The 13,378-nt window shown below is 37.0% G+C and overlaps 1 protein-coding gene across 1 annotated transcript in view; it reads left to right on the forward strand.

Moving 5' to 3' along the window:
- The first annotated feature begins 9,025 nt into the window (after positions 1-9,025).
- The window catches only part of SCMH1 (Scm polycomb group protein homolog 1), a 130,288-nt gene continuing 125,935 nt past the window's right edge, over positions 9,026-13,378 (forward strand). The window contains exon 1 of the mRNA XM_044667986.1: positions 9,026-9,113. Coding sequence (XP_044523921.1) covers positions 9,101-9,113 — 13 coding nt within the window. The 5' untranslated portion in view covers positions 9,026-9,100. The remainder of the gene's footprint in view (positions 9,114-13,378) is intronic.

Raw genomic sequence — 13,378 nt, forward strand, 5'->3', positions numbered from 1 at the left:
GTGGAAATGTGCATCGGCATGGGTGAGGGGGTGGGGGAGTGAAGGGGAAAGTAGGAGCATGAACATGTAACCATGTTAAAAATGAATATTAATAAATGTTAAAAAAAAAAGCACTGGTTTTAAAATCTAGAAACCTAGGCTTTCATCTCGACTCACTGACTGGTGGTGAGATCTTGAGCAATTCTTCTTCCCTTCTCTGGGCCTCATCTGTAAAAGGAATGGGGTTTGATTAGGTGATTTTTCTAAAGTTCCTTCCAGATTACAATTCTAACAGTGTTACAGTTAAAAGTATATATATTCCCAAGGCAACTGCAAAGATCAGCATATCGCATACCTGCTGTTTTTTTACATTGTCATAAATTTAGAGTTGTGGAGAATTCAGCCTGTACTTATTAATCACTCTCTCTATGACTAGAACTTTAGAAAAGATGTCTGTGTTTACAGTCATTGCTTTCAAGGATCTTCTTGTCTTGTAGGAGAAATCTTCAAGTTTCTGAGTGGAGCAGAAGATAAATTAGTGCCTGGGTGCTTTTGAGTATCTGGATATTTATTTGCAGACATCTTAGTGCCTGGGTGCTTTTGAGTATCTGGATATTTATTTGCAGACATCTTTGATAGAAGGTTCATATTTCTAATTTTTCTTTCTTTCACTTCTAGATTTCTTCATCTTGCTAAGGAGAAACGATCTCCTGTTTAGTATAGCTGGTGGTATCATGCAAAAAGCCAGCCCTCAAAAAGGTCAGTATGCACATGTGGGAGCAACAGAAACAAGATAATTCACTGTGTTGGCATGTGTCTGAATGTGTGAATCATGATAGCTACAGGTTAGGCTGAATGATGGGACCTCACACCAGTGGGTGGAAGTTGGCTGGCCTTGCACACATAATGTCCACCCTCTGAGAGTTCGCAGCCTGACAGTCAACATCTAAGCCAGGCCCAGGTATAACAACACTGGATGTATACTATGTACAAGCTGGTTAAGAGAGACAATGTATGTGCAAGTGTGGTGAAAAAGAGTTAAAAGTATTGCATAAATATAAATTATTAAACTAGTTGGTTAACATTGAATGCTTGCTCTAGGATAAAGCTGATAATGGTATCAGAAAAAACACCAGAAAAATAGAACACAGGGCCCCTACCTTGAAGAGTCTCTCACATTCCATCATATAAGTATCCTTACTTTAGATATGTTTGTATTACTTTTATAGTATCCATAGGAGAGATGAGACTTTAAAGCAATAGTCCTCCAAAGCATGAAGACAATTGTGAATGAACATAATATAGGCTTGAACATAAAAGGGAATAGAGAAAGATAGTAAGGAAACTAAAGAATCAGGATTCCTGGAAGGAGTGAGGTGTGAAATGGGGTAAGGAGATATCTTGGGAAATTGGGCCACAATTAAAGGAACACTGGGTTAGAAGCAAAATGGATTGTTCGGACTTTTAACTTCCTATGTGACTATTAGCAAGACACTTAATTTCACTGAGCCTCAAAAGACCTGATCTGAAAAAGTGAGTATAATAATACTTTGCTATCTCACATTGTTTTATTTTTAATTGAAAATTTTTATTTAATTAATTAATTTAGAATATTTTTCCATGGCTACATGATTCATGTTCTTTTCCTCCCACTTCCCCCACCCCAGGAGCCAATGAGTAATTCCACTGGGTTTTCCATGTGTCATTGATCAAGACCTATTTCCATATTATTAATATTTGCATTAGGGTAATCGCTTAGAGTCTACATTCCCAATCATGTCCCTATAGACCCATGTGATCAAGCAGTTTTATTTTCTTCTGTGTTTCTACTTCCACAGTTCTTTCTCTGGATGTGGTTAGCATTCTTTCTCATAAGTCCCTCTGAATTGTCCTGGATCATTGCATTGCTGCTAGTAGAGAAGTCCTCTAGTTCATTATTCCTTTTAGCACAATAGTATTCTATCACCAAAAATACCACAGTTTTTTCCCAATCAAAGAGCATCCCCTCATTTTCCAATTTTTTGTCACTACAAAGAGTGCAGCTATAAATATTTTCATACAAGTTTTTTTTCCCATATTATCGCTTTGTGGTATAGCCGCAGCAGTCTCACATTGTTATATTTTTTTAATGTTTTATTTTATTTATTTTATTTTTATTTTGAATATTTCCCCTTAGTTACATATTTCATGTTCTTTCCCTCTCCCCCAAAACCCCCTAATCCACCTTAGCCAACGCAAATTCCACTGGGTTTTACATGTATCGTTGATCAAGACCTAATTCCATATTATTGATAGTTGGCCTAGAGTTTTCGTTTAGTGTCTACATCCCCAATAATATTCCCATCAGGCCATGTGATCAAGCAGTTGTTTTTCTTCTATGTTTCTCCTCCCACAGTTCTTCCTCTGAATGTGGCTGGTTTTCTTTCTCATAAGTCCCTCATCCTTGCTCTGGGATCCTTGCATTGCTGCTAGTAGAGAAGTCCATTATGTTCGATTGTACCACAGTGTATCAGTCTCTGTGTACAATGTTCTCGGTTCTCCTGGATCTGCTCCTTTCACTCTGCATCAATTCCTGGAGGTCATTCCAGTTCAACTGGAATTCCTCCAGTTCATTATTCCTTTGAGCACAATAGTATTCTATCACCAAAAATACCATAATTTTCCCCCAATCGAAGGACATTCCCTCATTTTCCAATTTTTTGCCACTACAAACAGTGCAGCTATAAATATTTTTGTACAAGTCTTTTTCCTTATTATCTCTTTGTGGTATAACCCCAGAAGTCTCACATTGTTTTAAACAAGAAAACAATGCAATTAAAAGATTGTCAGATATAGAGTCAGAAAGACCTGGTTCAGATCCTGACTCAGATACTAGTTGTCTCTTAATTTCCATCTGCCCTAGTTTTCTCCTCTATAAAATAAAGATCATAGTAGCACCTCCCAGAAGTGATATAAGGATAAGATGAGCTATATTAGAAGCATATCGCAAACCTTAAAAGGTTATGTAAATACCGGATATTCTTATTGTAATATTATGGTAGGTAGAGAATTGAATTTGGAGTCAGAGGCTCTGGGTTCAAATCTCAGTTCTTCTTAGAACTGATAGAAATGACCTTGAGCAAGTTAGTTAACTGCCCTAAGCCTTACTTACTGCATGTTTAATATGAGGGGCTTAGAATAATGGTAAGGTGGCACAATGGATGGGTTACTGGACCAAAAGTTAGGAAGACCTGAGTATATATCTGGCCCTAGACAGTAACTCTGTCACCTTGGGCAAGTCACTTTTAATCTATGCCTTCCTTTTTTGTAAAATGAGGATTCTAATAGTCCCTTCCTCCTAGGGTTGTTGTGAAGGTCAAAGGAAATAACATATGTAAAGCACTTTGCAAACCTTAAAGCCCTGTATAAGTTCTGGCTGTTATTAATAATGGAAAGAAGTTATTTTGATTTGGCATAGGGAAAACAATCAATACTGTGAGAGGATGTGTGAGAGAGAAAAGAGCTGAGAGTAAGAACATTTGTTTTTTTTTTAAATTTAGAATATTTTTCCATGGTTCCATGATTGATGATCCCCCCCATCCCCCTCCTTTCCCTCCTTTCTCCTGGAGTTGACAAGCAATTCCACTGGGTTATACATGTGTTATCACTTGATAACTATTTCTATATTTTTCATTTTTGTAATAGAGTAATCTTTTAAAACAAAAACCCCAAATTATGTATCATATAGAAGTGATAAATTTATATACTTTTCTTTTGCATTTCTACTCCCACAATTCTTTCTCCCGAAGTGGATAGCATTCTTTTTTCCTAAGTCTAAGTTTTGAGATTTTAGGTAGGTTTTGAGATTTTGAGACTTTAGATAAGTCAGTGTGAAGAGAATATGGAAATGGCAGGGGAAGATTTGGTTTAATTCAACAGATTTTTTAAGTGCCTACTATGTACAAGACACTATTAGTGACTGTAGATAAAAAGAAAAAAGTCCCTGCCTTCAAGGAACTTAAATTCTCAGATGAAGTACAACAGCTACACAAGTAAGAATATACAGAGTAACACAAAGTAACTTTAAGATAGAGAAAATACCAATCATTAGAGTATCAGGAAGTCTTCTGGAGCGGGTGGCACTGAGCTAAACTTTTAAGGAAATAAGGCATTCGGCAGTGTGGAGGTAAGGAGGAACCATATTCTAGGCACAGCTGAAAGATAGAATGTTGGATATGGGGAAGAGCTAGCTGGCTAGTTTGATTAGGACAAAGAATATATGAAAGGAGTATGGTATGACCTAAGATCAGAAATGAAAGTGGGAGCCAGGTTGAGGAAAGCTTTAAATACCAGACTGAGTATTTTGTATTTTATCCTAGAGTCAAAAATCTATTGAAGGTTTTTGAGCAGAGAGGTGTCATGGTTAGATCTTTATGTTAGCAGTATCAATTTGGCAGCTCTATTGAGGGTGAGCAGAGCAAACAGAGCTGGGAGGCGAGGAGACCATCTAAGACAGTGATGGGCAAACTACAACCCGTGGGGCATATGAAGCCCCCTGAAATGTTCTATCTGGCCACGGTGACATTATTCCTAATCTGACAAATACAATGAGTAGGATACAATACAATGAAACTTCAAAAGAATTGCCTTAGAAACAGACTGATTGATGAGCATTTCCTTTCCTTTGGCCCCTCTTTAAAAAGTTTGCCCATCACTGATCCAAAAAGGTTATTACAGCAGTTCAGGTGAGAGTTAATGAAGGGCTAACTAGGGTAGATGCTGTGTGAGTGGAAAGAAGAGTATAGATAGATGCAAAGGATATAATCAACAAGATGACATTGACTGTATCCAGGCTTCAGGAGAACCAGGTAAAAAGACTGGAAAGCCAAGTCTGCATAATACAGAGAAATGTCTAGGGATGTGATCCAAGATTTAATTAAGAATAAAAAGGTAGAAAGGAAAGTTATCTGGCCAGAAGCCTCAGGCTACCTATTAAGAGCAAAGGAAGGGGCAGCTAGGTAGCACAGTGGATAGAGCACCTGGCCTGGAGTTGGGAGGACCTGGGTTGAAATGTGACCTCAGATTCTTCCTAACTGTGTGATCCTGGACAAGTCACTTAGCCCTAATCACCTTGCCCTTAACTGCTCTTCTGCCTTAGAATCAATACCAATTTTAAGACAGAAGGTAAGGATTTCTTTTAAAAGAAAAAAAAAAGCAAAAGATAAGGCTGACTCATTTAATCTGTACATCTGAAACAGTCCTGAGATAGTATCTTGTCTGGTCCTCCTATTTTTCAGGGTAAGTTTTTATGACCTGGAGAAGTTAGGTGATTTTAGATGACAAGATCATAAGATTTTGAGATGGAAGAGACTTGAGATGTCATCTCATCTAAATCCCCTTCATTTTATAGATAAATGGAGGCTCAGAAAGATTACATGATTTCCCCTAGTTTTTAGATCTAAGAAATGACAGAGCAAGGGCCTTCCAACCCCAAATTTGGAAAGTAGCTGACAAAACCCAGGGTATAAAAAAATCCAGGTTTGAAGAACAGGTCAACTTAGGAGTGGCAGCACACTTCACAAAAGTATCGTTTGAGGGTTTCTTTGGTTTTTTGTTTTTGTTTTTTCAAAATGCTCAGTCTCCAGAGTACATTCATAAAGTATTTCAATTGATATAAATTCAATTTACCCCCAACTTTTCATGAACATGCTTACTGTGTGTGCCTATATTGTTCATTCTGCAAAGAAATAAAGCAGTTAAGATTTCAGTGGAAGGAGCTGGTGGGAAAAGAAATGCTTGCTTGCCAGGTGTTTGACAAAGAGAAAGTCTTTTCTATAGTTTATAATTTGATTCTCACAGTGGTCTCTCACTGCTAAAATAGATGGGATAGGTTGTATGTTATCCTCTTTTTAAAAGTCTCCCACCTAGTAAGTTCAAGGGTATGATTCAACCCGGTCCTGTATTTTGCTTACTACACTGCTCCCTGTGAGCTGAGCTACTGCTGTACCACTTGTACTATCTTCCAGTATGCCTGGCATCAGCTGGGATGGGGGAAGTTGTCTAATGCCTCCTCAATTAAGCTCCACCAAAAATACTAGTTTCCCACAATATCCAGTGCAGCCTATTTGCTTTCAGGGAGTGCTAGTCTCACAGATTACTGTCCACTCTCGTGAAAACAAAGGGCGAAAGACATTCCCCAGTCTCTCAGCATCTTTGTTATTCATTTGTTCCTGGGTATCCTTCTTGTTAAAGACAATATTGATGTTCTCCGGTGCCATTCTTTCTGTGTGCACGTCAAGCTGCGCAACTGCAGCAGAGGGAGTGGGGGCAGGGAACATAGCCAAAGAGAGGGGATCTGCTCCATCTTCTTTGTTCACATCTGCCACATCCGTACAAGGTTTATTGCCTGCTGTGAGAGGGAGATCTCCTGGCTCAGTTCTCCTCCTCCTCCCCCTTTCTTTCAAAGGAGCATTATCCTCTCTTTATCGCTGCTTATCCTTTAATGAAGTGAAAGGAATTGAGGGAAAGCTCAATAAAAAAGGCAGGTTGATCAGTCAGCCAGTCTCCTGACCCAGCTTTCTGTTTCTTGTTCTTATCCATTTGGTTAGTTCATCTTGTTTGGCCACGATGAAACAAGAGAGGAAATGCAGACTAGTAGAGAGCATCCTCTCTTAAGGGCCAAGACACCTGAGTTCTAGTCAACCACTCATTAGCTCTGGACAGCACAGTTCACTGTTTTCTTATCTGTAAAATTGGGATAGTACAACTTTATTATGTCCCTTATGAATACTATAGCCAGTATTGGTGCTTTAATGTAAGCATTAATATAATAAATAATATAACTATGTGTTAGTTCATTATAGAATACAATATAATACAATGTTTACTGAGTGGAAAATGTTTCTAGGTGCTGACTCAGATGCAGAGTTTATATATATGAAAATCTTTGTTGTCAAGGGTTATAGGATTTAGAAATTGTTTAGTAGTTCATCCCCGTCATTTTAGAAATCAGAGAGATTAAATAAATAACTTGCCCCACATCACACAGCTTTTAAATTGTTGTAATGGGATAGTTGATACATTCTGTTCGGGCTCTAAATCTGTGATCCTAAATGAAGAGTTAGAAGATCAATCCAAGTTTTCTGACTCTTAAGTCCTCTCTTCGAGTGGTGGACTCAGAGGCAGAAAGAGCCAGATTCATAGCCTGCCTTTGACTCTTAACCTACTCTACAAACATAGACAAGGTACCTAACCCCTCTCCGCCTGAGTTTCCTTGTCTGTATAATGGGAGTATTTGTATACCTATAGTATCCATTTAGTAACATTATTATGTACTTCAAATGAGATAAGATAAAGTGTTTTATGGATTGTAAAGCAATATATGAATAAAAGTAATTATTTCCATTATATTACATTACCTCCCCTCCTTTAGTTTAATACTCTCAATAACTCCTATACCTTAAACAGCTTTGATTCTCCTCTTCTCTTCTTCCTTCTTGTCTCTTGCCTTAAATAAATAAAACCCCCATTCTTTCAGTTAACTGGAATTTAACAGCTGACAAAAAAAATTACCTGTGGTTGAAGGAGACCAGTCCCAAGCTTAATTTCCATCTGTGCTGTTCTTGCATTGGAACTCTTTGAATGCAAAACTTTATTTTACTCTGTTCTTTGCTCAGCAGTGGGCACAAGGCCTCAGCCAGTGTTCCCTGAGGCAAATGGCTGTTAAGATTTATGTATGACAGTGTCCCCTTTCTCACCTTAGTCAAAATTGCTCAATACATTCTTTGTAAAAGTTAAGTAGATCTTTAGGTTCCATGAGCTTCCAGCAACCTTTGCTATCAAAAGTTGTCATCATTTTCTGGTAGAAACTATAGTGCAGTATTAGTAAGGTAGTAATAATAATGATTCACATTTCCATAGTAGTCTTTTAAATAGTTATGTAAAACGCAGAGGTTTGCAAATCACTTTCCTCATAGCACTCTTCTGAAGTAGATAATACAAGTCTTATTTCTTCCATTTTTATAGCTAAAAGACACTGAGGCTTCATCAAAGATAAGTGATAAGGTCATATAGCACTAGGAAAACTTTTGGGTGGAGCTTGAAATTCTTAGCTGTGATGTCTTTAAGGGCCCTCAGGAGATTGCTGGGATTTCTTGGCCCAGTTTGAGTCTTGCTTGTCTGGCTGGTAATTATATTTGTTTCATATTTTTTATGGTCAGATACATCATACGTGATCACTGTGTTTTTATTTCTTTAAGATATACAGGCTCAGTTGATCATAACCCCCTGAAGCTTAGCCTGTACCCAAGGTTAAAGAATAGTCAGTGGCAGTAGTTACTCCCACATAACACCATTTTAAGTAAAATTAAATTATGTCTTTTAAAACTACTCTTTTATAATGTGTCCAGCCTTTGAAATGTTTGTTAAAACTCTTTTCATCTAATATTCTTAGAGCTCACTTATGTCCAACTTTTTGTGACTCCATATGGGGCTTTCTTCACAAAGATACTAGAATGGTTTGCCATTTCCTTCTCCAGTGGATTAAGGCAAACAGAAGTAAAATGACTTGTTCAGGATCACATAGGTAGTGAATGTCTGAGACCAGATTTGAACTCAAATCTTCCTGATTCCAGACCCAGTGAGCTACCTAGCTGTCTCCATTATCTTGCTATGCTTGTCATTGAATATAGTATTATATAGTGTCATTTATTCAAATTTCTCAGCATTTTACAAACTTAAAAAATAAGTCCAGAAACTTGGGATCCAGTTTCAAGTCTAGGACAAGTTTGGGCCCCAGTTTCTTCCTTATAAAATTAGGATGTTGGTCTCTTCTAATACTGAAGTTCTATGGTTCTCCCTATTTTATGGATGGAGAAACTGAAACACAGGGAATCTTAAATGACTTTCCCTGAGTCATGTAATGAGTCAATGGTGGATTCCTATTCAATATTCTTTTCACTAGATCTGCCTAGTAATAAGAATTTCTTCTCCCTCTTTTGCAGATGGGAATGCTGAGGCACAGTGAGTGAGTGAAGGACTTACCAGAGGGAATGAATTAGAGAATTCCCTTCGTCGGTGCTGTTACTCTTGGACTGCACCTTGGCTTTTTCTATAAAGCCATGACATCTTCTCCATCAGGAGTATGACTTTTCAAGGTAGGGTGGGGCAGCTTGAAGCTTTGCTCAGATACCTAAAAGGATTCTTAAAACAGTTTAGCTGCTCTACAAACCATTACCATCTGTCCTTAGAACCTGTAGCCCTGTCTGAAAGGTAAGAATCTTCTTCTGCTTTATGTCATAACATTTTTAGCAAAAGTAGTTGGATTTATTAGACACATATTTTTCAAGGCTGAGCTTTAAAATTTCCAATTGAATTTAAGTTCTGTGGAGACTAGGAGCCTAATAGAAATCTTTAAAGCCTAATTAATAGCTCTTTATTTTTAAACATAAATAGCTTTAAAGTTTACTATTAATTAATTTTCTCTTTTGTGATCGGTCATGCACACAAAGCCTTTGGCCATGCTTTCTATCAAAACTTATTTAGCATCTTAAGGTTTCCAAAGTGCTTTCCTCACAATGACCTTGTAAAAAGAATTAGTATAAATGCTGTTTTCCTTTTTTATATAGATAGGGAAACTGAGAATTAGGTTTGTTAAAGTGTTTTATCTATAATCATACAACTAGTATGTGTCAGAGCCACTATTTGAGCACAAGGCTCCCTAAGTAAGTATAATTCCCCTTTTACTTATACCATATTTCTACTACCTTTCAAAAATTACAGCATTTTATGGGGTAACTCCATAAAGTCTTTAATAGCAGTTAAAGGACTTAAGAGGGGTTGCCTTAAAAAAAATCAGTTACTGCATAAAGCAATGACCTTTTTTGTGATGGTACATTTTAACATATAAAGGGAGGCCCAGGCTCTAAAATTAAATGCTTGAGGGGGCAGCTAGGTGAGTCAATGATTAGAGATATAGGCTTGGAGACAGAAGGTCCTAAGTTCAAATCTGGCCTCAGACACTTCCTAGCTGGTGACCCAGGGCAAATCATTTAACCCCAGTTGCCTAGACCTTACTGCTCTTCTGCCTTGGAACCAAATACTTAGTATTAATTCTAAGATCGAAGGTAAATAAAGGATTTTAAAAAGCAAAATCCATGAGAGTTGGAACAGGGACAATGAGAGAAGGCAGAAGAAAGAGGGGAATGTCATTTATTGTCCATAAGAGAAATTTCTATTGAATTTGGCACATCCAGCTCTGACAAGCTGCCCATCACTTCTAGTGGTAGAGTATGCCTAGGTTGCACTTATTGTTAGAATATCAGGGCAGCTTACAGATGCTGCCAGATATCCTGGGTTTTATAAGGTGGGGGAAAATTCTCATTCATGTGGGGTCAGTTTGGTTTTCTTTATCTTTTACAGCATATACAAGGTAGATGCTGGGTATTAGCTAATGCAAGAGTCCTGGTTGAACAGATAGGGAACATAGATATTTCCAGGAAATGACAGGATGGTTGTGATCAAAAGAGAAGACCTATATACATGGTATGCAAAATAAAGCAAGCCTGCTGCATGTTATCCTTATGTGTCTCAGAGAGGACAATAGGCTTCTTGTTTTTTGGACTTCCACAGAGCATAAGAAATATTACAGCTGTAATATTGGGGTAAGACAACTGAATTTAGAATCAGAAGATATGGGTTCAAATTCTGGCCTTGCCACTTATTAGCTGTGTAAGTTTGATTACTTTCTCTCATTGAATCTTATTTTACTTTCTGGCTCTCATTCCTATGATTCTCATTTATAAGATGAGAAAATAACATTTTTAGAAGGAAATGCATAAAAGCTTCAGAGGGATATAATGAAAGTAGTTCACTGTGATAAATATGGAATTTAAATTATTAATTGAGCAAGATTTGATAAGAAGCAGTTGACTGAAACTTTCCACCCATATATTTTAAAATGTGGAAAAAGATTTGAGATTGAAGAGGGAAGAAAGAGGGATAAGCTGGTTCATTTTTATTTTAAATAAAAATCTACCTACTTTCCCCCTTCACTCCCCACCCCCCATTAAGAAAGAAATCAAAACCTTTGTTACAAATATGTAGAATCAAAGAAAAATTCCCACATTGGCCATATCCAGAAAAAAGTCTCAGGAGATGGGTCTGTTTCATCATGAGTTCTCTAGAATTGTGGTTGGTCATTGTGTTGATCATTTACTAAGTCTTTCAGAGTTTATTGTTTTTATAATATTGTTATTTTATAAATTGTTCTGGTTCTGCTCACTTCACTCTATCAGTTCATTCAAGTCTTCCAAGGTTTTGCTGAAACTATCCCCTTTATCTTTTCTTACAGAACAACTATATTCTATCACATTCATTTAATTTGTTCAACCATTCCCCAATTGATGGGCACCCTCCCTTCACCTTCTAATTCTTTGCCACCACAAACAAAACTACTGTAAATATTTTTGTACAAGTGGGCTGTTTATTTTTTTAATCTCTTTGAGTTATAGACCTAGTAAAATAAAATAAATACATAAAGAGATTGTATTTGTAAAGCACTTAGCATAGTACCCGGCACATAGTAAATACTATATAAATGCTAGATATTTTAAAAATTAGTCGTAGTAGTCATTGTAGTCGTAGTTGTAGTCATAATTGTAGTCATAGTCGTAGGCATAGTCACAGTGATATTGCTACATCTGAAGATATGCACAATTTATTAGCTTTGGGGGCAGAGTCAGATTCATCCTTTTCCCTCCCTTCTAAACCCTTACTTTTTGTCTTAGAATTAGTGCTGTCTATTGGCTCCAAGGCAGAAGGCTTGGTAAGGGTAAGGTAAGGGCTAGGCAATGGAGATTAAGTGACTTACCCAAGTTCACATGGCTAGGAAGTGTGTGAAGCTGGATTTGAACACAGGACCTTCCATCATCTTTTAATCCTCTAAGCCACCTAGCTGTCCCCCAAATTCACTATTAAAGGTTTCTTTGCTTCCTATGAAAATGCCATTTGCCTGTATAACTGGATTTTCCTTTTGGTAAAAAAAATGGGAAGAAGATAGCTTACAGTTATATAATTTTTAAAAATCACACATTTATATATAAAGGCACTGGGCTTGGCACATAGTAAGCACTTCCTGTTGATTACAATTATATATATATATATATATATATATATATATATCATGTTAAGTTTTAAAGAATGCTTGCTTCACAACAACCTTATAATAAGTAGTACAAGTTTCATATCCTTATCCTTCAGTATTTATTATTCTTTATTATGCTCAGAAACTGAGGTCCACAGAGGAAGAAGGACTTATCTATGTTTATATAATTAGAAAATATCAGATCTGAAACTGGAGTCCAAAGAGGCTTCTTCCTACCATACTGTGTGCTACATTTAAGCCTTCTTAAAGTATGAATTGAACTAAATGACTCTTAGAGTCCCTTCCAACTCTAGGATCTTTAGATTCTAAGCATTCACCTGGCTCATTGTGAATGGGCCTTTTACAAAGTGAATTAGATCATCTCCCTTCCATAAAATGAGAAGTTTGGTTTATATGGGCTTTAAGGCCCCTTCCAGCTGTGAGTCTACCAAAATTACTTAAGGAACGTGTCACAAAAAATACTCCCCTAATGCTTTTGGGAAAATCAAATGAGATAATGTTATTTAAGTGGTTTTTCAATTATATATTACTAAATGTATTACCCTACTTTATAGGGTTGTTATAAAGGAACTAACATATTACCCACAAAATACTGTATGAATGTAACTTATTATTTTTGCAACCATAAATGTACTGTTATTATTAAATTTTATTTTTCTTAGTTTATTAACTTCTGGGTCTATTGTGCTGCCCCATCAGATTGGCCAGAGTGCTTCAGTGAAAGAATTTGGGATTTTGGGGGTTTTGATTCCCAGCTTCATTCTTAACACATATGTAGCCTTAAACAAACTACTTCACCTCTTAGGGTTTATACCACATGACCTCCAAAGTCTCGTGCAGATTGGCTCCATGATTGTATGTTTATATAATTTTTTTCATTTTTTAGTCTTCCTTTATTTCTCTTGGGCGGGGCAGCATTATTTTAATTCTGAACTCATAAACAAATAAAATGACCATTGCTACATACATTTTAGAACAGAAGGAAGAGCTTATACATGAAACTACAAATTTCTTATGTAAAACTTGCTTTTCTTTTTAGTATATGTAATAAATTCAGCATGGAACTTTGAAAACTGCCCTGCATTGCTAGTGATTCCTTTTGGTGCCCTCTCCCTCTTTCCTCTTTCTCTCTCTCTCCCCATCCCCTTCTCTCTTCTTTCTCTTTATTCTCTCTCTGCCCCCTTCTCTCTCTCTCTCTCTCTCTCTCTCTCTCTCTCTCTCTCTCTCTCTCTCTCTCTCTCTGTCTCTTATACACAT

This window comes from Gracilinanus agilis, chromosome 3 (genome assembly GCF_016433145.1).
Source record: "Gracilinanus agilis isolate LMUSP501 chromosome 3, AgileGrace, whole genome shotgun sequence".
Classification (NCBI taxonomy): Eukaryota; Metazoa; Chordata; class Mammalia; order Didelphimorphia; family Didelphidae; genus Gracilinanus; species Gracilinanus agilis.